The 27,030-nt window shown below is 43.1% G+C and overlaps 1 protein-coding gene across 1 annotated transcript in view; it reads right to left on the reverse strand.

Moving 5' to 3' along the window:
• The window catches only part of Smyd3 (SET and MYND domain containing 3), a 407,738-nt gene extending 380,708 nt beyond the window's left edge, over positions 1–27,030 (reverse strand). The window contains exon 1 of the mRNA XM_042701271.1: positions 26,814–27,030. Coding sequence (XP_042557205.1) covers positions 26,814–26,977 — 164 coding nt within the window. The 5' untranslated portion in view covers positions 26,978–27,030. The remainder of the gene's footprint in view (positions 1–26,813) is intronic.

Raw genomic sequence — 27,030 nt, forward strand, 5'->3', positions numbered from 1 at the left:
ATGGCTACCTGAGGTGCCTGCAAGCTTCTCTCAACAGAAAGGCGCTTCACTGGGGTGCATGCAGCAGAGCAACCGGGCGCAGACAACATGGGGGAGAAATGCTACAAAGCACACAGATACAAAATGGCCTCACAAAGAAAGGAACTAAGCACACAGTACCTACCACTCCATGTCCTGAGATCAATTCTTAACCACGAGGGACTTCACTCTGCAGGGAGAGGGAGGGCAGGCGGGAGGCCCACAGGATTCTCACTGAATCACCTGCTGCTGGAGAAGCCTGCAGGCCTCGTGTCGTGGGCCCTGGGCCCAGTTCAGAGATTGCCCACACCACTGCCATGCCCAGGAGAAGGAGCCCAGCCCACAGCACAGGCACCCACGCTCACGCTCCAGCAGCACACAGACACCTTCAGACCCTGCCCATCAGAGTCCACCTGCCCATGTCCCCAGGGCAGACCTGGACAGCCCATACTGAATAAGTAGGCCTGCAATGGAGCCTGGAAAACCCAGGCTCTACATCTATCCCCTGGTGACCCAGAAAGCAGCCCAGCACCCTCATCTACCCAAACTCAGCCCTAAGGAAGTGGCCCGGCACACTGTCCTGAGGAATCCCACGGAAGCCACATGGAGCTTGATGGGCAGCCTTGCTCATCCCCAAACCTCCCTAGGAAGGAGCAAGGCTGATACCACACAACTACAAACGCTCGTTAGGCACTTTTCTGTGCAACTATATGCCAACAAAGTGGAAAATCTAGAGGAAACTAATAAATTTTGGACATATAATCTACCAGAATTAAACTCTGAACAGACCAAAATGAGTAATAAGACTGAATCAGTAAAAATAAATCTCCTAATAAAGGCAAGATCAGGACTGGACAGTTTCACTACAGAATTGAACAACTTTTCAGGAACTAACACTGATTCTTCTCAAACTCTTCCAAACAATTCCAAAATAATTAGACAAGTCCAGCCATTACCCTGACACAAAAGCAGACAAAGAACAAGAAAACAAGCCAGGATCTCTGATAAACACAAGTAGGCAGTATCTCAACATAATAGTAAAGAACCAGTCCAACAACACATCAAAAAGGTAATACATAATCAAACGGTTAGTGCATATAAATTAATAAATGTCATATCACAACAATAAAAGGGCAAAAATAAAATAATATTATCAACTCAAGATGCAGAAAAAAAAGCATTTAATGAAACGAAAATCTCTTCATGATAAGAATCCCCAAACCTACAGCCAACAAGATAAGGAAAAAATCTAAAGTCTTAATAAAATAGAAGAAGCACTGTTGAGTAAACTTGCAAGGCACCTAAGAACATGAGAAAATCAAGGAACTTGACCAGAAGGAAATCAAGGAAGTAATATTATTAACAATAGCTACAAAGAAAATTAAATAAATTTTATCAAAAAAGTGAAAGACTGTGCTTTGGATCTGAAATAGCCCCAAAAGGCCTATGTGTTAAAGGCGTCCTGTCCAGCCTGGGAACTGGGAACCCAGGGAACCTTCCAGCGGCAGAGCCGGGCTGGCAGAGGCGACCTCACTGGGGACATGCCCTTGAAGATGGCCCTCCTCTTCCTTTTTCTTCTACTTCACTAGCACCATGAGGTAAATAGCCCCACCTCATAACCAGCCCCAAAAGAAATGAGGCCATAAACAGAAACCTCCAAAACTGCAGGCCAAAATAAACCATTCCTCCTCTTCAGTTGGTCATCTCATTCAAGCCCCAGTAGTGGCATTAAAAATTTAAAAAACAAAACAAAAAAACTGATCTGACCAAATATAAAATGTATTTAAAAACAAAGTTTCATTTATGCCTCACCTTTCTTATTTCAACCATAATTTAGCAGGCTAACAAAAAATCATTTCCACTGAAAAACTGTTTCCACTGATCTAAAAATTAATGTGATAGAAAGCACAGATGAATATTTTAGGAGGAGATTAAAGCTTCAGCTAGCACAGCAATTATGCACTGGTATTCTGTTTATTGTTCTGCTTGGATTTCATTTTGGCTCATGAGGGATCCCCTGAGTAAGATTAAAACACTTTATCTCTTATCTATAAATAGATCACTGCATTTGAATATAAAGTTCTATAAGTACACAAGGAGACTGCTCCTTAAGTCAACCAACTACGTTAAGAGCTGTGTGGCTATCAAATCTGGCTCCTAGTACTCTTAGCCATCTTATTAGCCTAACTACCAGGAAGCAGGAGTCAAATATACAAAGCAGAAGATCCAAACTGGGAAATGAAACCTGAATATACTGGAATATGTGGAATAAATGGAACCTGTGAATATTATGCACTGTATGATTCCATAAAAAGTATGAAACCATCCAACTGACATTCCCACTTAGTTCTGCAATGATTCCCATATTCTTTCATAATGTTCTAAAAATGAGTAGAATACAAACCAAAGGCTAATTATTCACACTGCCTCACACGTCACAAAAGGCCTCAGGAAATACCTCAGTCCCGCAGCGCCCCGTCCTGGCGCGAGGGGGGCACGCTTTAGTGCAGGAGGCTCTAGCCTCCAGAACCTAGCCAGCAGCCTTTACCAAATTCACCAGTGGCTGAGACTCCACAGCAGCTGAAAGCACCATTTACCTTAGTTTTAGATTAATATTCGCCAAGCCATAAAAGAGCCAAGCAGAAGCCAAGTGCCAGTGGCTCCTGCCAGTGGCTAGCTACTCAAGAGAGCTGAGGACCACAGTTCAAAGCCAGCCCAATCAGGAAGTGAGGGACTCTTACCTCCAATTAACTATCAAAAACAAAAAAAAGAAAGAAAAGCAAAAGAAACGCCAGAACTATAGCTATGGTTCAAGTAGTAGAGTGCTAGCCTTGAGCAAAGAGCTGAGTTCAAGCCACAGGACCAGCACCAAAAAAAAACAAAAAAAAAAAATAAAACAAAAAAAGCCAAACAAGAGTTTCCCTGTCCTGCTTCACAAGGCAGACATAACTCATCACTTTCCCACTGGGCTCTCTGTACTCTCAAATGTCTAAATCACCCTTACTGTTATTTCTTCATTTACTACCCTTACGCATCTCTTAGAACCTGTTTTAACCACGAACTCTTCACATCGATGTGACCTCTGCTGGCTGCTTTGGTGATGGTGGTAGGTCTCACAATGTAGCCCAAGTCTTCTGGCCTCAAGTCTTCTCTACGGCCAAAGAAGGTCTCAAACTTGGATCCTCCTGCCTCTGCCTCCTGAATGCTGAGATTACAGGCAAGCACCCTAATACTGAGCTACCCCAACCCTGATTTTAATCATTTCATTCAAGTATTTGCTGAGTAACTACTATGCCAGCCCCTGCAGTGGCTAAGAATCCCTCCAACATAAAATTTCAGCAGCTGTTCATGAAGTTTACAATGTGGCAGAAGACAAAGGATCAGGAACTCCTAGTGTGTGCTATGATGAGTAACAACAGATATGACAAATGCTCTTAGAACTTTCCACGCAGGCAAGGAGGGCACAGGAAGGATGCTGGAAGATGTGATGAGGTTGAAACAAGAAGGATACTACTACGTACGCTATGGATTTAGTCTGTCCCCCAACGCTTCCTGGGTTAGAAGCTGGGTTGTCACTGTAGCAAAGTAAGGGGCAATAGAACCTCTAAGGGGTAGAGCCTAATGTGAAGTCCCTGGGGCACTGCCTTGGGAAGGAATCCATGCAGTGCTTACGGAATCCAGGCTAGCCCTGGTGACAGCATCGCCATCAAAGAGCAAAACTGAGCAGGACACAGACAAAGAGCCACCTTCCCACTTTGGGCTTCCTGTCTTGCTGTGCGCTCCCCACTTTCTCACGCATGCTGCATCACCCCCCTGAGCTCCTTGCCCCGGGCCCCGGGCCTGTGAGCCTTTGAGGTTCATACTGTGAGGTTCATACTTTTCTTCATAATCTTCGCTACTTTGGAGGCAGAGATCTGGGGCTCTCTGCTTGAGGCCAGCATAGAGAGGCACAAAGTTTATAAGACTCCATATCTCAACCTTTGGCTAGACTCAGTGACACCAGCCTGATCAGGATCAGAACCAGCCAGGGCAAGATACTCAATAAGATTTCATCTCCAATTAGCAAGGCTTTTCCACTTACCACTGGGGCTCTACCATTTGAGCCACACTTCCAGTCCAGTATTTTGCTGGTTAATTGGAGATAACGTCTCAAGGACTTTGCTGCCATATTAGCTTTGAGCCTCAATCCTCAGATCTCAGCCTTGTGAGTAGCTAGGATTATAGGCAGGAGCCACTGGCTTTGTGCTGGTCCTGGGCAATGTCTCTGAGCTTCTGTGCTCCACTCCACCACTTGAGCCATAGCTCCACTTCTGACTTTTTGTAGTTAAATGGAGATAAACAGTTTCATGAACTTTCCTACCTGGACTGCTTTTGAACCATGATCCTCAGATCTTCACCTCTTGAGTAGCTAGGATTATAGACATGAGCCACCAGTTCCAGCCTTGATTCCTTATTATCATTGATGATGAGCATTTTGTTTATCTCAGAGGGGAGAAAAAGTATTTTATGACTAGCTCTATTAAAATTACTTATTTCGGATGTAGTGCTGTGTCTCAATTGGTAGAGCGCTTGCCTTCAGCTGAAGAGCTGAGGGACAGCACCCAAGACCCAGAGTTCAAGGCCCACGACCAGCAAAACAAAAAGAAAGAGTAAAATTATTTATTTCAGAATATGAGAGAGAGAGAGAGAGAGAGAGAGAGTTGGCTCTGGGCCTATACACTATCCCTGAGTTTTTTGTTTGTTTGTTTGTTTGCTCAAGGATGGTACTCTACCACTTGAGCTAAAGTTCTACTTCCAGCTTTTTGGTTAATTGGATTTAACTTGGAAGTGTGGTCCTCAGATCTCAACCACCTGAGCAGCTAGGGTTATAGTCATGAGCCACTGGCACCTGCCAGAACCAATTTTTTTTTCATTTTCATTTTTCATTTTTTGCCAGTCCTGGAAATTGAACTCAGGGCCTGGGCACTGTCCCTGAGCTTCTTTTAATCAAGGCTAGCACTCTGCCACTTAGGCCACAGTGCCACTTCTGGCTTTTTCTGTGTATGTGGTACTGAGGAATTGAACCCAGGGCTTCATACATGCTAGGCGAGCACTCTACCACTAAGCCACCTTCCCAGCCCACAAAACCATATTTTTAAGCATGGTTTACAAATTCAGTTGCTCTGAACTGTAAGTTCAGTTCTTCATTGGCCTAGAAGTGTTTTAAAACGTTACATACAGAGATTTTCCCCTTCCACAGCAAACAAATCCTATGCACCAGCAATGTAAAAGCCATATATAACATGTGTTCCTGCTTGTCTTTTTCATATAAGGCTGGCACTCTACCACTTGGACCACAACTCCACATCTGGCTTTTTGCTGGTTAATTGGAAAAAAGCATCTCTACAATGTGTTGGCCCTAGCTGGCTTCAAACCTTGGTACTCAGATCTCAACTTCCTGAATAGCTAGGATCACAGGTGTGAGTCACTGCTTGACATCTAATTTCTGATTTTGAAAAAAGAAGCTGAACACACATGGACCAATTCCTTCAGTATTTTTTAAGGGATTACTCTTCCCTGTCATAAATTTTAAGTCATGAGCTCTGCCCTTCCAAGGAAAGCCTGTGTATCCAGGGCTATCAGTTTATTTTCTGTTAAAACAAAATACCTGAAGCTGGGTGCTTCTTCAAAAAAGAAAAATTAACGAAGGTGGGAGTCTGAGCAGCAGGGAGTGACTCTGGCAGAAGTCTGGCTGTGTCACACCACGGCAGGCACTCACATGACACGGAGATCACACAGTGAAACATGCTCTTTTATCACAACCCCCTTGTTTTAGGAAAGCCTGGAATAAAAGAACCAACTGGCAAAGGCAGAACTAGGAGTGCTGGGAGACCAAAGAAAGAGGCAGAGAGAGCCACGACTGTATAAAATACCATTTATTAGGGACTGATGGACAGAAGGGTGTGTCTAACTGCAGCAGGCAGGAAGATCCCCCTGAGGCAGGAGGAAGGGCTTACATGCTAAACTCACAAAGATGGCCCAGCACCAAAGGATGTGCACCCATCTTTCTCAAAAACTATTCACATGTCAACATGTTTGGCTAAATTCAAGCACCAATGGTTGGCAAAAAGTGCTTGGCTGATGCACAGGGGGGTGCTAGGGTCACCTGGCAGGTAACCATGTCAAGCTGTCAAGCTGGGTCCCCCATCACTCCCAAGATATTAACCCAGAGACCCATGAGAACCACCTTCACCCTTCCAAGGACAGTGCCCTGGTAGCTGCAGACCCCACTGGGCCCCACCTCAAAGATCACTCATCTCTCCACGTCACCACAGTGCTTGCTGACTGGGCTCCTGCACAGGAAACTGTCAGGGACCTGCTCAAATCTAATCTATGTTAACTGGTGGCTGTTGTACAGCTAAGCCTCTTTCTCTCATACTCTATAACTAATAAAGCTGAAATGTAGATCTCAAAGCAAACTTCCAGAGTCATTCAATGTCACTAAAAAAAAAGCTGTCTTTCTTCCTTCTCAGTGCAGGGGTCTGGGCTGGCCCTGGGACGGGGGTCGGGCTGGCCCTGGGAGAGAAGGGAGGCCTGAGAAAAGGATCCTGTTGGTAAGGTGCTGCTGACCTTGGTGCTTGAAGCCAGGACGGTCAAATCCTCAGCTACACTGGCAGTGATTAATGGTGCGGTAGAAATGTTGACTTTGAAACAATAACCTAGACTGTCTTTACTCATGCTCAGACAAAAGTCACAAGTCATCTTAATTCCACTTTGTCACACTATGATAGACAGCACAAAATATGATTTAAAATAATGTTAGTATGACATGCTAGAGTTTTAACGAATTTCTATAAATACACACCTTTTCTACAGACTACATGGTAAGATTTTTTTTTACTCAATCATGGAGCTTGAACTCAGGGCCTGAACACCATCCTTGAGCTTTATTTTGTTCAAGGCTAGCACTCCAACACTTTGGGCAACAGCTCTACTTCCAGTTTTATGGTGGTTAACTGGAGATGAGTGTCATGGACTTTCCTGCGCAAGCTGGCTTCAAATCGTGATCCTTAGATCACGGCCTCCTAGGTAGCTAGGATTACAGGTATGAGCTACCAGCACCCGGCAAAATGGTAGATTTTCAAACAGCTTCCAGTGGAATAGCTGCAATGAGCTGCAGGGCTCTAAGCACTGCTCAGGCACTCTCTCTGTCCTGTTACAGCTCAAATTTGCCATCATTAGGAAGTGTCAGGTTCAGGACTTACTCTCAGCTGTTGTGTTGCTAAGGCTCATGCTTGAACTGTAATATGCATGCACGTCACCCAGAGGTCTTGGTAGCATGCACATTCTAGTCATGGCAGTCCATGAGACCTCATTTGAGTCCTGAGACCTCATTTGTAAAAGCACCCAGTGAAAGCAATGCTGCTGATCTGCAGACCGCCCTCCTCCCAGCAACGACACTAAGCCAGTTGTGCTGCTACCCAACGAAGCAGTAGGCAGCAGTAATATTCAACCAGGACCTACTGACCTAAGTGAAAGACATCATTTATAGCTTTTCTCAGTCTCTATGAAGAACTTCAATTTATAATAAAACTCAAGACCCACCTAAAATGCATTTGATCTACGTAATGTCCTTTTACTTCTCCAAAGACAAAAACCCATCTGTGCAAATACATACACAGAAGAAAACTTTTTTTCTTGCAGACAAGGTTTCAACTCAGCTCTGACTCACGATTTCATAGAAAAACAGACACATCAATAAGACACAAACTCTTGACTCCAGTTCTCAAATATGCCACAAAAAGCTGCTCAGCACAGTCTGTCTCTGGAACATTCTAGCTCAGCAACTTTCAAAAGGACAGATTACGAAAGGCAACTGTTCCAACTCGTCAACTTTCCCACTGAAAATAGCACAGCGCAGGCCCTGACATTGAACAGCTCTGTGATGGAAACTGGAACCAATCTGTGTGCCTGAATCTCAACCAACATTAAAATAGAACTATTTACGTCCTATCTCTCTTTATGAAATTCAGACAATTTCTTTTTTTGTGTGTGTGGTACAGGGTTTTGAATTCAGGGCCCCAGGTTATGTGGCAGGTGCTCTAGTATTAGAGCCCTACCTCCAGCCCAGCTGGCTTTTGTTCATTTGTCTTCAAGAGAAACAACCTCTCCCCCCAAAAACAGAAAAACCCAGAACCACCTCCATGCTAGGCAGGTTCTCTTCTATCTATCTACATCCCCAGAGCACTTTTATTTTTTTAATTGAGCCAGCCTGAATTGCAAAATTCACCCCAGTAAGCTGGTATGATAAATACACACTACCATGCCTAGAATTGGTAGAGATGGGGTCTTAACAAAGTTTTTGCCCAGGCTGGCCTCAAACCTTGATCCTCCCCTCCCAATTTATGTCTCCTAAGTAAATTGTGGACATGAGTCACAGTGGCACATGGCTTTAATTTTCCTTTTTTGGAGGGGGGAAGGAGGGCAGTACTGAGGTTTAAACTTAGAGCCTTGTGCCTGCCAGGCAGACATTCTACCTCTTGAAGCACACCCCCAGCCAAATTCAACCTATTTCTAAACATTTTCTTCTGCAATTTCTTTTAAGGACTATTCAGGCTTATTGTATTTTTTAAATTTTTTCCACATTATTAGATACACGAATACATGTAATCAAGGTACTAGCATTTTAAATTAAATTTAGTTTTATCAATATTGAGTTAACTATAAAAGATTTCTTCAAGCTGGTGCCGGTGGCTCATGCCTGTAATCCTAGCTACTCAGAAGGCTGAGATCTGAGGATTGCGGTTCAAAGCCAGCCCAGGCAGGAAAGTACATGAAACACTTATCTCCAATAAACCACCAAAAAACCGGAAGCGGCACTGTAGCTCAAGTAGTAGAGCGCTTGCCTTGAGCTGAAGAGCTGAGGGACAGCACCTAGGCCCAAAGTTCAAGCCCCATGACCGACCAAAAAAAAAAAAAAAAAAGATTTCTTCAAGGTATCATAATATGAAAAATCTGTGTTACAAAATTATCTCTTTTGATGACTACATTCTAGTGCTGTTTTTGAAACCTAGAGAAAATACCTGAATAAATGTTACAAGAAATGTCAAGAAAGAAGGCACTGCTTGGTGATTGGGCAGGCCAAAGTTTTCTGTCATCCAGGGAGACTATGCGACTGTGGACAGATGGCATCAACTTATTATCCTTTATTCTTTGTTTTGCACATAGGAAGCACTCAATGCAACTGATATTACAGAGAAGAAAATGAAAGCTCAAAGAATTTGTGCTACTACTCAAAGTCACATAGTAGGTAGAAAGTTTCAATCTGAATTCAGCTCTGACTGCAAAGCCCGGGAGCTCTTCTCCTGAGTTTCTGATTGTTTAACTGAGATAAATATTGCCCATGTACTGAGAATTTAATTTACCAGAATTTAGTTCAAAGAAGCATAAACACACCTGCATCTACACTACTGGTATTATACTAAGACCAACTCATGAGGTAAAATCATAGAAATCAATGTTTGATAACCTAAGAAACACATGTGTAACTAACGACAAGATGAATGGGAAAATTCACCTCCAAGATTTGTGTAGTCTTTCAGTGTAACAAACATGTTGAAGACCTACTATGAGAATGCAGTATTAAATACCTAGTTATATTTATTGCAACATTACAAGGATTAAAGATCAGGACAACTTAAAACAGAAGCTAAATAAGGCTAAATCACAATATGAGTTTACTTAACTGATGCTTTAAATGATCGACAAAGTTACATTTCAAGACACTCATCTGAAACTCTAGTAAACATCAAGCACACTGAATAACAGCATCAGTGGCTAGAAAGTTACAAGTCTGCATACAAGCGCTCGCATTTGCACAGCTGTACTCTCTCTGGGACACAGGTAAGATCATGCTGCAGAGCCTGGGCTTGATGGCAGGAAGATCTGGCTCAAGAGTCAGCTCTAAGGCTCAGTGTGGTAGTGAAGCCTGTAATCCCAGCACTCAGGAAGCTGAGGCAGATCACAAGTTCCAGGCCAGCATGGGCTGCATGTTGAGACGAGAGTGAGCGAGAGAGAGAGAGAGAAAGAGAGAGAGAGAGAGAGAGAGAGAGGAGGGAGGAGAGAGGAGAGAAGGAGGAGGAAGAAAGAGAAAGGGAGGTGGAGAGGGGAGGAGGAGAGAACTGTTGACAAGCTTTTATTTTGCTCAGCATTCTAACACTTGATCTGCTGCTCCACTTCTGGCTTTTTAGGTGGTTAATTAGAGATAAGAGTTTCATGAACTTTCCTTTCATGAACTTTCCTACCTGGACTGGCTTTGAACCCTGATCCTCAGAGCTCAGCCTCTGGGCCCATTACTGGAATGAACCACCAGAACCTGACTAAGTTCCACAACTTTTTCAGATATAACAAGTTAGGATTCAGTGAGAAATAAGAATTTCTTCAACTTTAGATACAAGGTAATCAAAACAATATTCTTCTTGGTGGGGAAAATGTCAAAATGAAAAATGGAAACTACCAGTCAGGGAGAAAGCAAAAAACTGCACCACAGACAAGGCTGTTTTGTTTTTTGGACCCTGTCGTGGGGCCTTGAACTCTGGGCCTGGGTGCTGTCCCTCAGCTCTTCAGCTCAAGGCTAGCGCTCTACCACTTGAGCCACAGCACCACTTCCGGCTTTTTCCTTTTTGCTTAGGTGGTGCTGAGGAATCAAACCCAGGGCCTCAGGCATGCAAGGCAAACGCTCTACCACTGAGCCACCTTCCCAGCCTTGAACCAGGAAATCAGAGTCTATAATTACAAGCAGATGTCCCAAAGAAAAAAACAAAACTAAGTGGACATTGGTGACACACACCTGTAATCATAGCTATTCAAAAGGATGAGATCTGAGGACTGAGATTCAAAGTCATCCCAGGCAGAAAATTCCCAGAGACTCTTATCTCCAGTGTACCAGCAAAAGCTGAAAACAGAGGTATGATTCAAATCGTAGATCACAAGTCTAGAATGAAAAAAGTCAAGCAAGATTAAGAGACCTGAACTCAAGTACTAATGCCAAAGTGGGGAAGGAAGGAGAAGGAAGGAGAGGGGGAAAGAGAGAGAGGATGAGGAGGGGGAAGAAGGAGGAGAGAGGAGGTGGCAGGCAGTGGCCAGGGGCCTGGTGGCTCACACCTGTAATGCTAGCTACTCAGAAGGATGAGATCTGAGGATCATGGTACAAAGCCAGCCAGAGCAGTAAAGTCCATGAAACTCTGACCTCCAATTAACCACCTAAAAGTGGCTACCATCTCAAAGTGGTAGAGCACTAGCCTTGAGTAAAAGAGCTCAGGGACAGTGCCCAGGACCTGAGTCCAAGCCTCAGGACTAGCCAAAAAAAAAAAAAAAAGGGAGGGGGGGGGGAACAGCAGCCTTGAACAAAAATAAAAGTAGTTAACCCAAACTTTATGCCTCTTCTAACTTCAACCATACCCCTCATACCTCAAGCTTGATCTCAGTACCCTATGCTTGAACCTAAGCAATGTGTATTTTCAGTTTTTTTAGAAAGGATTTACTGCTCAGAGCAAAAGCTAATTTCTACAACATCCACATGGTCTTTTTTTTTAAATGCTCCTTTCAAAGTTACCAAAGGTAATGTAATCAAACAAGAGCTGCCCCTTGATATGGGTTCCTCAGCTGATGTGTTTGATAGCAAGCTAAGAGTTAAGCTGTTGATAAGTTCTTGAAATATGGTCTTCTCATAAAACATTCACAATAAATCAAGCAAAACATGTAAGAGCATTACATAATGAGTCATACTAAAGTGGTGATGAAAAGACAAACGCGGCATCAGTTTATCTCAAGTTTTCATTCACTGAAGAAGAATGTTTTAGGACTAACAATAAAATACTTAAGCCTCGCCAGGCGCCGGTGGCTCACACCTGTAATCCTAGCTACTCAGGAAGCTGAGATCTGAGGATCGCCGTTCAAAGCCAGCCCCGGCAGGAAAGTCCGTGAACCTCTTATCTCCAATAAACACTCAGAAAACTAGAAGTGGCTCTAAGTTCAAGTGGTAGAGCACTCGCCTTGAGCTGAAGAACTGAGGGACAGTGCTCAGGCCCAGAGTTCAAGCCCCACGACTGACCAAAAAAAAAAAAAAAAACTTAAGTCCCCAAACTATATTACACTCATCCCTTAACAACACATTTACCAAAAAAGTATGTTTTCCAACTACAAAACTTTCTTTCTCTAATATGAGACCAAAGAGCTGGGTGCCAGTGGTTCACACCTATAATCTTGGCTACTCAAGAGGCTGAGATCTGAGAATCATGGTTCAAAGCCAGCCCAGGCAGAAAAGTCCATGTGAGACTCTTATCTCCAATTAAGCAGTCAAAAACTGGAAGTGAAGCTATGGCTCAAAGTTGTAGAGCGCTAGCCTTCAGCAAAAGAATTCATGTATAACACCCAAGCTCCAAGTTCAAACCCCACAACTGACAAAAAAAAACCCAAAGAACTTGTTTGGAAGAACTACCATTTAGCTGTGTTCACTGCTGACCCAAGGGCTGAAGGGAAATTCTGAGATAGGGGTTATGCAACTGTGTAAATATGTTCTTTCATACAGCTGTGAGATGGTGGGAGAGGAAGTAAGACTGCAGAGCACAGGAAAAATCTCACCAGAAATGAGCAGGCGTGGGAGACAGCTACTACCATCTCTCTCCCTCATCCTCACCTTCTCTTCCACTCCACTGCTTCAGGCGTTTTTAATGTAAGAAAAGTCATCTCAATGCAATCCAAGTAATTTTGTGGTTAATTTCAAGTAATGATTCACATTCTAATCAATGTCTTCTTTCACAATTTTAACAGATGCCAATCACTAGAGTCTTTAAGATACTGAAGAAAATACAAAAATACAGTGTGTCAATCTAAACATTTAAATTACTGGACTAACTACATTACTAATCTGTCCTGTACATTTAATCTCATCTTGTCTGTACACTTTTTCCAATCTGTAGGACATATTATTATATTATCTGCCTTATGACATCAAAGAATGTAGAATCAATGTTGACAACTGACAAGTTTTCAACAAGTAAAAAAAGCTTAATTAATTTTAAAAAAAATTACAGGCTCTCAGTTTAAGCAGAACTAGCTACTTGATTTGGGCAAGTTATAACCTCTCCACCCTTTAGCCTTTTCTGTTTAGTTTCCTAATCTATAAACTATGACTAATACATATTAAACCCTCAGAGGATTTTGCAAGATTAAATGAGATAACACACACTAAAGCCTGGCGCCACCCTGGATATATCTAATGTTCTGTTCTTCCTCCTCCACACTGACTGTTATGATTCTTACCTGCACACAGTACACAGCTTTGTGCTGGACCCTGACACTTCTTGTCCTCCATTTCACTGAGTCTGGTTTCATTCCCATCTACCAATGAGGAACTCAGGTTCATACAATTAGCAAATGGCAGAACTTGAAGGCAAAGCTCCTCAATAGAAGGACAAGTATTAACAGGCCCTTCCTCAAGAATGGGAGATAGCACTCAGGAGGCTGAAGCAGGAGGATCACAAGTAAAAGGCCAGCCTAAATTACACACTGAGCTGAGAGACATAAAAGAGAAAGGGAAAAAGAGAGAGAGAGAGAGAGAGAATTTGTTACTATCAGTGATGCAATCTGTAAGCATCTATGCTGACCTCTGAACTTTTTAGTCAAAGGAAAAGCAAAACTCATTCCAATTCTTGAATTTATTAATTTTTCATCTCTAAAAAGTACTTGGTGGGGCAAGTTGGCTCAGTGGTAGAGTGCTTGCCTTGCATGCATGAGGCCCTGGGTTCGAGTCCTCAGAACCACATAAGCAGAAAAAAGCCAGAAGTAGTGCTGTGGCTCAAGTGGTAGGGCACTGGCCTTGAGCTGAAGAACTGAGGGACAGCGCCCAGGTCCAGAGTCCAGCCCCCACAACTGGCAAAAAATAAAATAAAATGAAAAGTACTTGGAACAAGCATGATGATCATAACAATACATGGCACTGAACACATAGCACTTAAATAATTCTTAGTATATTACATTAGTTGATCTTCACTAAAATAGTATGGCATAGGTTAGGATTACCATCTCATTCTGTAAATGAAAAAAAAAAAATTAAAAGTTAAGTAAATGCTTTCCCCAAGATGACAATCTGACCAGTGGAAGCAGGACTCAAACTCCAGTCTTGTTGCATGCAGACAGGTGGGTGAATAAATACTAGTTAAGTGATCTAAGGGACAGACAAGGAACTCATAGGTAGAGCCCATGCTCGGCATGCATGAGGCCCTGAAAGCAACAAAAAATTATCTCAAAAAAAGGATGTGGCTCTACACAAAAAAAGCAATCTACACATCACACTTATTTTCATCAAAGATCAAGGCCTCAGAGACAAACTAATGATGCGGTTCACGAAACCACAGCAGTCAATAAAATGAGGGGCACTAAGAGCATAGCTTAGCCAGGTGCTGGTGGCTCATGCCTAGAATCCTAGCTACTCAGGAGGCCAAATCTAAGGATAGTGGTTTGAAACCAGCCCACAGGAAAGTCCGTAAGACTCTTATTTCCAATTAACCACCAGAAAACAAGAAGTGGTACTTTGGCTCAAGTGATAAGAGTCCTAGTCTTGAGTACAAAGAGGCTCAGGGACAGTGCCCAGGCCCTAAGTTCAAATCCCACAACCAACCAAAACAAAGAACATATCTTAGTGACACAGCATCTGCCTGGTATGCATAAAGCCCTGTTTAGTGCTTACCAAAATGAAACAAAAAGAGAAAGGCAGAGGAGGAAATAAAAGGAGGAAGGGAAGTAGATACACAAAGACAGATGGACAAAGAAGATGTAAGCATAACACTGTTCAAAAATTTGGTTCTTGGATCTACAAGAAAGGCAGAAAAATAACCAAAATAATAATAAGATTATCTACATGTACTACTAGAGAAACAATGCCCTAGAATTCTACTGATTTCATTTACAGAGAAAACAACAGGTAGGTACTGGGTATTACACAAAGCTCCCAGAGGAGATAGAAAACTACTCTAATTAAAATAAAATGTGGTCAGCCAACAGTGGTTCACACCTATAATCCTATTCAGGAGGCTGAGCTCTGAGGATTGAGGGCTGAAGCCAGTCCAGTCAGGAAAGTCCATAATCTCCAATTAAACACCAAAAAAAAGCCAGAAGTGGGGCTGTGGCTCAAGCAGTAGAGTGCTAGTCTTGACTACAAAAGCTCAAAGAGTACTCAGGCCCTGAGTTCAAGCCCCAGGACTGGCAGGCACACACACATACACAAAAGAAAAAGAAAATTGAAACTCAGACCACTTGAAATAATGTATATAATCTAATATAACAAACGTAAGAGCAGATCTAGTTACAGTAGTTTTTAGCAGACTGAATAAAAGATACGGGAAGACAGAAAATATATAGGTAGGGAACTGAAAGCAATGGCGGAGATAGGTCTCATGACAAAAGAATATGACTGGACTGGCAGCCTAGGCCCCAGGATTTTTTAAAGCTCAACAGACTCTGAGAATGACTACAGTGAGAATGCTCTGGTTTATGGAGGGTGGGAAGGAGTAATGGGAAACTTGGCTTGACTTCCAAGTAATGCTTCCCACATACAGTGACAAAAATGACAAAGGAGCTGCAACATTTAACACAATAGAAGCCACAAGGAAATTTTAACACTGGTTTGCATAACAGCTGGTGAAGACTAATTCTGGATTACCAAAACCTCCAGGAGGGAGCTCTCCCTGCTGGGAGGCTGCAGGAACACACCATCCTGCTAGCAGTGGTAGAGGTGGCTACAGTCTGGTACTCCAGCCCCTCCCACCCTTTCCATACCGCCATACCGCCACCTAGTGGGACAGCAAGGCTGGAACAGGAAATGTTTTTAAGTGGCTGTGAATTCACAAGACAGGGACCCAGCTAGGCAGGTGTAAAGAACCTAAATTCAAAGTTTTAATCCTAACATTTCCCTCAACTTAATTAAAATACAAGACAGTCTTAAAATGTACAGTTTCATGAGCATTTCCTACCACTAACTGCAGCAATGGTTGTCTGACATTTTAGATTATACAATCAATTTACATTTTAATTAAAGATGGACAAAACAGTCAGGCACCAGTGGCTCATGCCTGTAATACTAGCTACTAAGGAGGCTGAGATCTGAAGACTGAAGTTCAAAGCCAACCGGAGCAGGAAAGTCCATGAGATTCTTATCTCCAATGAACCACCAGAAAACCAGAAGTGGTACTGTGGCTCAAGGGGTAGAGCACTTGCCTTGAGCTGAACAGCTGAGGGACAGCGCCCAGGCCCACAGTTCAAGCACCACAACCAAAAAAAAAAAAAAGGAAAAAACAAGCAAACTAATGTTACTTTATGTCACTTTAAATGGGAGAATGTAAATTATACCCAATAAACTGTCAGAAAAGAGGGGATCAGCTGGAGCAAACACAGAAGCAGCCTCCATAATTGTAAAGTTTATGGTGAATCGCCCCTGCCTGTAATGGAAGCTAATCAAATAGCTGAGCTTGGACAGAAAGTCTGCGAGAGTCTATCTCCAATTAATCAGGAAAGAAAGAAAGGGGAGGGGGGGAGAGGGAGGGAGGGGGGAGGGGAGGGAAGGAAGGAGGGGAGGAGGGAAGGAGGGAAGGAAGGAAGGAAGGAAGGAAGGAAGGAAGGAAGGAAGGAAGGAAGGAATGGAGGGAGGGAGGGAGGGAGGGAGGGAAAGGGAAGGGAGGGAAAGGGAAGGGAGGAAGGAAAGAAGGAAGGAAAGAAGGAAGGAAAGAAAGAGGGGGGATGTAAGGGAGGAACAAACAAAACCTAGACTATGTCTTTTAGGTTTAACTTCTACATGAGTGAAAATATATGATACTTTGATTCTGAGCTTGGCTTTTTTCACTCAGTACAATGTCTTCCAATTGCACCCACTTGTCTGGAAGTGAATAAATTTTGGTGCTGAAAATCAAGTCCCTTTTCTGAAAAATGTTTTGTGCTTTTCACCCAATTTTCCACCAGAGGGAGCATCATACCAAGAATTTCCTAGAAGGAAAAAAAAAGACATCTGAAACTACCTGCAAGAACACTGGTTGTAGTGTGTACATGATTAAATGTAACGCCAAACAGCAATGGCCCCAACTAATCTAAAAGTAAACATCTATAAATGTTGTTTCTAAAAACTTAAAATTATAGAATCATTTTTAATGGCAAATGCCCACATAATTCACTGTTTTCGTTTCATTTATTCATTTTGCAGGGAAGTATTGGGGTTTGTAACTCAGTATTTCATGCTTGCTAGATAGGCAGTCTACCATTTAAGCCATAGCCCTTTTGCTTCAATTATTTTTTTAAGCTCATACCTGTAATCCTAGCTACTCTGGAGTCTGAGATCTGATCATCACAGTTCAAAGCCAGTCTGGGCAGGAAAGTCCATGAGACTCATCACCAAATAAACCACCAAAAAGGCTAGAGTAGAGCTGTGGCTCAAAGTGACAGAGCACTAGCCTTGAGCAAAAGAGCTCAGAGATAGCACACGGGTCCTGAGTTCAAGACCCACAAAAAAAAAAAAAGTCTCACAGACTTTTCTTCCTGGGCTAGCTTCAAACCATAATCTTCAGATCTAAGCATCCTGAGTACTAGGATTACAAACACAAGCCACTAACACCTAAAGATCATATACTTTTCCCAAGCAAGTAAACTAGAAATATATGGAGACTTATGTACTTCTATGGTCTCTCTTAATGGTCTCTCTTAATACATGGAAGGTTATCAGCTAGTACAAGGTATAGAATATGATAAAAAAAATCAATCTCCTCCTGAGTAATCTTCTCAGTAAATGATCATGGGACAACTAAGTGGACACTTGGAAAAAGACAAAATTAGATCCATTCATCTGCCATACACACAAAGGAGGCCTAGCAGGCTGTGATGGTACCCACACATTGTAATCCCAACTTTCAAGAGATTGGACAAGAAGACCAAGGCCAGCCTGGGCTACACAGCAAGTCACACCCTGTCTCAAAAACAGTTAACGTTAAATGAATCAGAGATTGAACTTAATGACTTAAACATAGATCACAGAAGAAAACATTTATGAATCCTTCGATCATAACCAATGTCAGAAAATAAAACTGTACCAGGCATGGTGGTCCTGGGTGGTACACACCTATAATCCTAGCATTTACCATATAGTGAGTTCAAGGCCAGACTAGGCTACACAGTGAGACCCTAACTCAAAGAAGCGGGAAGGAGGGATCTGTATAACTATTGTACTAATAATTGCTACTTCTATAAATATTAAATGTATTTGTGCTCCACAGGTAAATAAATTTTTAAAGTGCCAAGCATAGGAAAACACAACTAAGCCAGTGACCTATAAATTAAAATTGTTAGTGATGCTATTTTTATAGGTTTGTGAACAGTGTTCTTAATTGTAACATAGAGCTTGATGGCGCTGGTATAATACTATCAATCATAATTATTATCCTAATATCCTAAAATGCCGCCTACCATGGAAACAAGACTGACAATTCCTAAATCTTTTTTTTTTTCTAAATCTTAACTGTAGCTATTTTAATTTTTTTTATCTACAGCTTATGTCCCAAAGGTACTCAGGACTCAAATTCATGGAAATGAACCCAGTACTTGTTTCTAAATTGGTACTATTCTTGCAAGAGATACTTTTAAACCAATACTGAAAATAGACAAGGAGACTAATGAAACCCATTGTTGTCTACAGCTCAAGTGTGTCAGATTCTAAGCTTATTGTACCTGGAAACATCTTATCATGAGAATTAGGTAACCTTTCCACTGTGAAGCCATATCCCAATACTCACAGGACCTTTTCTAAATTCTTGAGATCTGGATGTTCAGTCTCCACAAAAGGCATAGATCTCCCAACTAAAGGTAAAACTACCTAGGCCATATTGTACTTCCAGGGTAGAAACACTTGGCTTCTTACAAAGAAAAGGTCTTCTTAAAAGTAGGGCCACCTCAAACCCGCACCAGTGACTCACTTCTGTAATCTTAACTAATCCTAGCACTCATCTGTAATCAGGTAATCTCAGGAGGCTGAGGTCTGTGGACCACAGTTTGAAGCTAGGCAGGGCAGACAAGTCTGAGGCACTCTTATCTCCAATTATCCAGCAAAAATGCCAGACTGGTAGCTTATGTAGTAGAGTGCCAACCATGAGCAAAAATGCTAAGCCAGAAAATAAAGCTCTGAGTTCAAGTCCCAGTCCTGGCATCAAAATCAAATGGTCCACATCAAAGAAATGGCTCAACCTTCACTAGAAATGACTGGGTTCTAGCAGATTTGAAGCCCCAGTCTTAGCATAATAACAAACCCCTGTATAAGGCCCCCTAGGACCAGAACGTAACACATAGAGTAAACTGAAAAACAATAAAAAGCCTCTCAAACTTAAGGCTTTCTGGTATCTGCCTTAGCCATCAAGCAGGGCATGGTGGCAAAGGCTTCCTATTCAAGGTTCCCAAGTTCTTATTCAAAAGTGAGGAAAATTCCATACCCTATGTCCTACTTTTCAAAACTATTAGCTGCTGTCGTGTTCGGATTTGCATTTCAAAAATAAAACCTCTTTCTCTTTGGTTCTTACAATAGCAGCAGAAATAAATTTAGCAAGGACTAGAAAAATTATTTCTGAGTCATTAAAAGATTTAAAATCCTCCTCCATCTGGGAGGCACTCAGCACTAAAGTAAAACTTCTCTATAAAAGGTAGCTGTGATTTGATCGCTACCTCTAAAATAAGAGAACAGGTGGATGTAGTGTTTGGTGGACCGCAGATATGTGCCATGAATTAATCTGTAAACCCTACGTGTTTTATGATCCATAAAAATCCTATTTGTATCCATACCAGGAACACTTTTTACCTTTAAAGGATAGTTTTCACTAATTTCTCTTTGATCTCTCTTTTAGTAAGAGTAACTTGGTATCCCCTAGCTCTGTTCATCTTCTGTAGATGGAAGCCTTCTAACTTCTCCTGCCAATTGAATTTCCCATGCCATTTCCTAAATTAGAGAGATAGGAAACTACTCTTCAGTTCTCTTTTCTAAGCAGGGCCAACAATTCATTTTCAGATCAGAAGTAGCAACTGGAGGCTGAACATTAACCCTCTGCACCCCTTTTAAGGTTAAAAGGAAGTAAAGTGGATGGAAGCAGGGAATGAGGTAGAATAAATAAGGAGTAAAAAAAAAACTACATTACTTCCAACAAATGACAAAAGGGCTGAGCTTAGAAAACTAGAAGTAAACTGAGAAAGCAGGTAAGCTTCCTCCCGATACCCCCATTTGGATGGCATGTTACAGAAACTGGACAACTCCTTTATCTAAATCCACCTTCTCCTTTGAAATAGTAAAAAGCTGCCAACACTCCATGAACGGATAGACACCAAAAGAATGAAAAGTCTGACAACCTGGGTATTTATATACGTTCATCTGAACTAGGAAAGGGGAAGGGGAACAACAAAATAGTGAATCAAAGATTAAAGGGGGAACCTATGAAACACCGATACAAAACAACATGCTGGAAATGATCTGTACTACCTGGGGAGGATAGGGAAGGAAAGAGGGAGAAAAATGAGGGAGGGAGGGCACCAAGTCAGACAAGAACTATACTCACTACCGTACTTATGCAACTGTAACCCCTCTGTACAACACCCTGACAATAAAATTTAAATTTAAATTAAAAAAAAAAAGAATGAAAAGTACGTCTGGTAAAAAGAAGTCTTGAAAACTGATTTCTGGGTGGCCTCACCCACATAATCCATACAGAACTCCAGTCTAAGGATGAGATGTTAGTTGACGTGGCTGTGCGTATTTACCAGGTCAAAAAGTGTAAAGGCTACAGACAGGAGCCTCCATTTGAATCTCTCCTCCCACTGCCTGCATGGGGGGAGCAAGCAAGCAGCGGGGGGGGGGGGGGGGGGGGGGGGGGGGGGGAGGAGAAGGGGGGCACAACCCAAATCTTTTGGGCGCAACCCAATGATAGAAGCTGTAGTGAAGCTCAGTGGTGAAACACAGGCCCTGGCACCAAATTTTAAAAAAAATTTATGCCGAGCACCAGTGGCTCACACATACGATCCTAGCCACTCAGGAGGCTGATATCTAAGGATCACAGTTCAAAGCCAGCCTGGGCAGGAAAAGTCCGTGAGGCTCTGATCTCCAACTAACCACCAAAAAGCTAGAAGTGCAACTGTGGCTCAAGTGGTAGGATGCTAGCCTTGAGGTGAAGAGCTCATCGACAGTGCCTAGGCCCTGAGTTCAAGCCCCAGGACCAGCATGCACACACACACACAACTTGTATCATTTATAAAAGATAAAAAGCTATACTAAAACAAAAAAAGCTATACAAAATAAGTTTAAACTCCCGGGGGGGGGGGGGGGGGCGGAGGAAGGACACCAAAAATGTTACCAAAAAATACACAAAAACACATACAGATAATTTTTTTAAGATATAAAATGACTTTTAAGCATATGAAAGGATCCCTAACTTCACTCATGAGATAATTAAATGCAAATTAAAACCACACTAAAATTCAACTTCTCACATCCATTAGATTAGCAAATATTCCAAAGCTTGAGAATACATATATACTCAAGCCGCAAAACTATGGGAAGGGACCACTCCCATGCATCACTAGTGCTAATACAAAATGGTTCCCACATAGCCTGCCACACTGCCTCAGAAATCCACTTCAACAGTACCAGAATACATACCAAAGAGTTAGCCATTACAGGAATGTGCACAAGAGCAAACACTGGGAATTGCCTAAGTATCTATGAACAGAACTGGTACACACACAAGATGAGCACTGTGCAGCAAAGAACATGAGAGATGCTGTGCGCTGACATGGGGTGATTCCAGAAGATAGTGAGTGAAGCAAGAAAGGCAAATGCAGCATGCCACTTTACCTGCCCCCCCCAACACCCATCATGGAGCTTGAACTCAGTCCCTGAGCTCTTTTGCTCAAGTCTAGTGCTCTATCACTTTAAGCCACAGTGCCACTTCCAGGTTTCCGTGGTTAACTGAAGATAAAGAGTCTTACAGACTGTCCTGCCCAGGCTTACTTCCAAATGTGATTCTCAGATCTCAGCCTCCTGAGTAGCTAGGGTTACAGGTGTGAGCCACAAGTGCTCAGCTTAGCATGCCACCTTTAATTACACATATATATGTATATATATGTATATGTATAAAATACAGTATACATACATGCTTTTATATATGTGCTTATCCTGACCCCCACCCAAAAAATGACATCTAAGCTATTCTCTGAATGTTTATGTAACCCAAATTGTCTATTGAAACCCACTCCTCAAAATGCAAAAATATAAAGTGAAGCCTTTATGAATGGGACTAGCGCCCTTATACAAACAGCCTTGAAGACCTACCTGTCTATCAAGCTCTGAGTTCAAAACACAAACACACACACACACACACACACACATACACACAGTGAAGCAAATGAACTATGTGTTTCAAATGAGCAGCAATAACTACACCAAAGGGATAAAAGAATGCAAAATTAACATAGTACTTAAGTTTATAACTTCAGTTATAGAAAGGAAAATTGAAAAAAATTCTGAACTGTTTAAAATGGATTTGGGTTTTATTTGTTTTGTTTTTTTCAATAATGTGGGCAAACAAGTCTAAACGATTTTAATGACAGAGTTGAGTAGAAACAAGCTGTTGAGGACCACAGCTCTCATTGAGACGACAACTGTGTAGCAGAGGAAGAAAGAACAATGAGGAGACATTAAAAAATCAAAGTGCTGGTGCTATGATTGCTAAAACATATACACATATGTACATTTGCGCCCTTGCGCGCGCGCGCACACACACACACACACACACACACACACACACACACACCTTCATGATTCCAGCTTTGCTGGACAAGGCAGAAACTGAAAGCATCCTATCAGCCTTCCCATCTTGGTGTCAGCATTATTTTTCAATCCTTGGAGAATACTGATTTAAGGGTTGAGACAGGACACATGCAAGATGAATCTGAAACGTGTTATATCAGCAAGTAGACCAGGGAAAAAGCTGCCAAGACCCCAAGGCTCTGAGTTCAAATCCCAGTACAGCATAAAAAAAGAAATGTAGCTTCACTTAAAACTTCGTTATAGTGGAGTATATTTATGCTCAAATAAGCATTTCAAAATAGTTTGGGGGCTGGGAATGTGGCTCGGTGATAGAGTGCTTGCATAGCATGCACGAAGCCCTGGGTTCAATTCCTCAATACCATATAAACACAAAATAGTTTGGTTTTAACCTTTTATCCTATAAACACCAACAGTCTACAGCTATACCACCCTGAACATGTGCTAATCTATAAGTATCAATAGAAACTGTGCCAACAGATTTGATTCACACAAACCCACTTTAGTGTCGTCTTTTTAATTCCTATCAAATGTTTCAATAATTTTCAGAAGTGTGAAGAAACTGCCTCAAATGACAGTGTGCATGAAGAGAAGTCAAAACCATAGGCATTAACTCACTGTTTTTATTCTTTTTTTTATGAAGATCAGCAGCAACCAAATGATAAACCCAGCTCTACAGAAGATTTTCAGTGGGTCTCAGAAATGGTAATATAGGCAGTGAAGACAAATCCAAGTGCAGGAAGAAGGGGATATTCCAAAAAAAAAAGTCCACAAGCCGGTGCAGGAGGTTCACGCCTGTGATCCTAGCTACTCAAGAGGCTGAGATCTGAAGATCACAGTTCAGCTCCAGCAGAAAAGTTCCCATGAGACTCATCTCCAATTAACCATTCAGAAACCAGAAGTGGAGCTGTGGCTCAAGTAGAGCACTAGCCTTGAGCACAAAGAGGCTCAGGGACAATGCCCAGGCCCAGAGTTGAAGCCCCACAACTGATTTAAAAAAAAAAAGAACATCCACAACAAGTGCATAGAATTAACACCTGACAGCAGGTGGCTGGCTGGTCCTGCGTGCAGGGAAACTCAAGGTTCCTACTGGGAGCAAACTGGGCACTGGGTGCCAGAAAGAGCCATGGAGCTGTGGTGAGAGGAAGTGTGTACTGCTGAGTTCCACACACATCCTTTATCCCTGTTTCATGTCATTCTGTCCTTGAGCCTCTAAACAAGAACCAGGCTCAGAGCTCAGCTACACAGCCCTTACTCAAACCTCCCTGCAAAAGGAAGAAACAAAAGGAATTACAACCCCCATTTCAAAGGAAAAATGGAAAGTCATTTCCATAATGTCCCTTTCAACCCACCTCATTATCGATTCATCAACATTATTTCATTCCAGATCCCTGAGCATCTGATGAACTCATAAACCACTGCCCAAGAATCTGCAAAACCTGACTTCAGATAATCTCTCATGTTCTATCCTATGAGGTGATTTTGCCAGTCTTTTGACATTAAGGATCTCTAGTTTTATAAGACCACAGCAGAACACTTGCACCTGTGCTAACATAATCACAAAACCAGCCACAAAGCCAAGTGATGTCTTTTATATCTTATTTGGACCAGGGAAGTGCTTGCTACTCTACAGTGGGTTAGAAAGACAATGGGAGAATTCTGCCTTTGACAAACTATTCATTCCAACATTACTGGTAACTCCATGTATTTAGAAGTCTTTCAGATTCCTGATCATTTCCACAATCTTTTTTACTCCTGACCTTAACCACTTTTGACATACACTAACCCACATTCAATAAATGAATGCAACTTTGACATGGACTCTCAGCACTTCAAATTTTCAACCTTCTGATCACCACTACTGCTTAGCTTTACTTTGTTTTGTTTTAGAAGTAGCAGAGTTTGAACTCAAGGCCTTATGCTCCCTAGACAGACACTCTACAACCCCAGCCCTTTATGCTTTTAATTTTTCAGATGCAGCCTTACACAGAGATCTTCCACTGCTCCTACCTATGTCTTCCAAGTAGTGAGGTTGCAGGTACACATCACTATGCTCAGCTAACTGCTAAGTGAGGGGTCTTATTACCTTTATTGTCCAGACTGGCCTTGAACCTCAAACATCCCAATCTTTGCTTACAAGTAGCTGGAGATTACTGGTGTGAGCAACTATGCCCAGCCATACATTTTCTTGTGTGATCAACTAATAAGCAAATGTGGGCTAGAATACACATTTTCAGTTGGTTTTGTATGGACTCTTAGCATTTGCTTATGCCTTCTTCTCATACACAGACATGTGCACTAATTTTCCCACTAGGTGAATATCTGTGGAAAGGGCCTGTCTCCCCCTTGCAGCTGTGGAACAGTCTGTGGCCTAAGCTCAGCCAATCACAGACACACACTAATGACTTTGAGGGGCAGTTAGAAGAACAGGTTCTCAAGGGCCTGACTCTCCAGCAGCCAACAGTTTACAAAAGCACAGCTACAGTGGAGCACAGAAAGCACAATAACCAAGTTCTGGTGGTATGTGCTGCAGAATCCGGCATGAGCAGTTGAGAGCCATGGCATTCTGTGGACCCCAACTGTACTCTCCCTGTAGTACAGTTCTAACTTGGCTCCTGCCCATCCTTAGAGGCAGGTTTCTCCAGACCTTAAAGCAATGCTGAGAACAGAGGCCCCTATCCTTCTACAAAATTCCCTTTTTCCTTAGATCACCAGAATACTTGCAAAAATGAAAGAAGTAATGACATAGTATGGTGACTCAAGATTCACTGCTACTCACAAAAGGTGTGTGTACTTTTTTTTTTTTGAAAAACAATTCCACATGTTTGTGACACAAGTTGTTCTGACAATTCAGTTACGAATTTGTCACTGCTTAGCACCAAACTTTTCTATTCCAAGTACTAAACTAACATAGAACTCTGATTTACTGCCAAGGTGGCCTATATGTTCTTCAATAATTAATACAGGTCTTAAGAAACGTAAGTTCTCCAATTTGGAATGCATTGAAACTCTGGATGCACTCCTCAAAAACGGCCGTGCAGAATCAACAGCCATCCGCTCTCTGACTTGCCTGAGTGAGAAAAGCTGGGGCTTTCAGTATGAGAACTTCAAGGTGATCTCTCCTCAACCACAACAAATGTACCAGTACCGTTGCTTGAACTCAGGGTCCGAGTGCTGTACCTTAGCTTTTCACTCAAAGACTGCATTCTATCACTTGAGCCACACCTCCACTTTCAGCTCTTTGAAGCTTACTGGGAAATCTGAGTCTCAGAGGACTTTCCTACCTGGATTGGCTTAGAACTGCAATCCTGGCGTCTCAGCCTTCTGAGTAGCTAGGATAATAGGCCACAGGCGCTTGGCAAAATTTGGGGGTCTTTATCACTGCCTCAGGAAGAGAGAGATAGAATTATTGTTTGGTACTTTAAACTGCAAGCGCAATACAAGCCGTAATTATTTACTTATCTGCTGGTACCGGAGCGGGGCGCACAGCGGGCGCTCTGCCATCGAACCGCACCTCCAGCCTCAGTGTCCTCACGCATAAACCCGGGACGGAGAGACCAGCTACCGCCGGGCTCCGTCCCTTCCTCGACGCCCACCCCGCAGGCCCAGAACCAACCCGCCCTCTGCGCTCGCACGACTGTCCGACACGAACGCGCGCCCGGGCTGCACGGGGCGGAGGTGTGGGCCGGCCCCCGCGCGCGCCCCGCGCCCCGCAACCGCTCCGCACAGCCGCCCCGACGGCCCCGCAGGCGCCTCGGCCCGCCTCGCCGGCTCCGAAGTCACCGCGCCGCCGCCGCCGCCCGCTTCGCCCCGCGCGCCTCCCGCCGCCGCCCCGGCTGAGCCCGACCGACGCCCGGGACGCCGCGCGCCGCGGAGCCTGCGGGCGCCCCCCGCCCCCACCCCGCAGCCGCCCGGGACCTACCCGACCAGGCAGCGGTCGCAGACGACGCCGCGACTCCCCTTGCACACTGTGTACGCCAGGGGGTCCGAGCGGAACAGCAGCTCGCCGGGGCGCAGCGCCACCAGGGCGCGCAGCCCGTTCCCCCGGTCCGCGGTCGCAAACTTCTCCACCTTGGGCGACTCCATCCCCGGGCAGCCCGCCCCTCACACGTCCGGAGCTGCCCGCGGCGGGCGTCCCG

This window comes from Dipodomys spectabilis, unplaced genomic scaffold, assembly GCF_019054845.1.
Source record: "Dipodomys spectabilis isolate Male_0828 unplaced genomic scaffold, ASM1905484v1 ptg000288l, whole genome shotgun sequence".
Taxonomy (NCBI): domain Eukaryota; kingdom Metazoa; phylum Chordata; class Mammalia; order Rodentia; family Heteromyidae; genus Dipodomys; species Dipodomys spectabilis.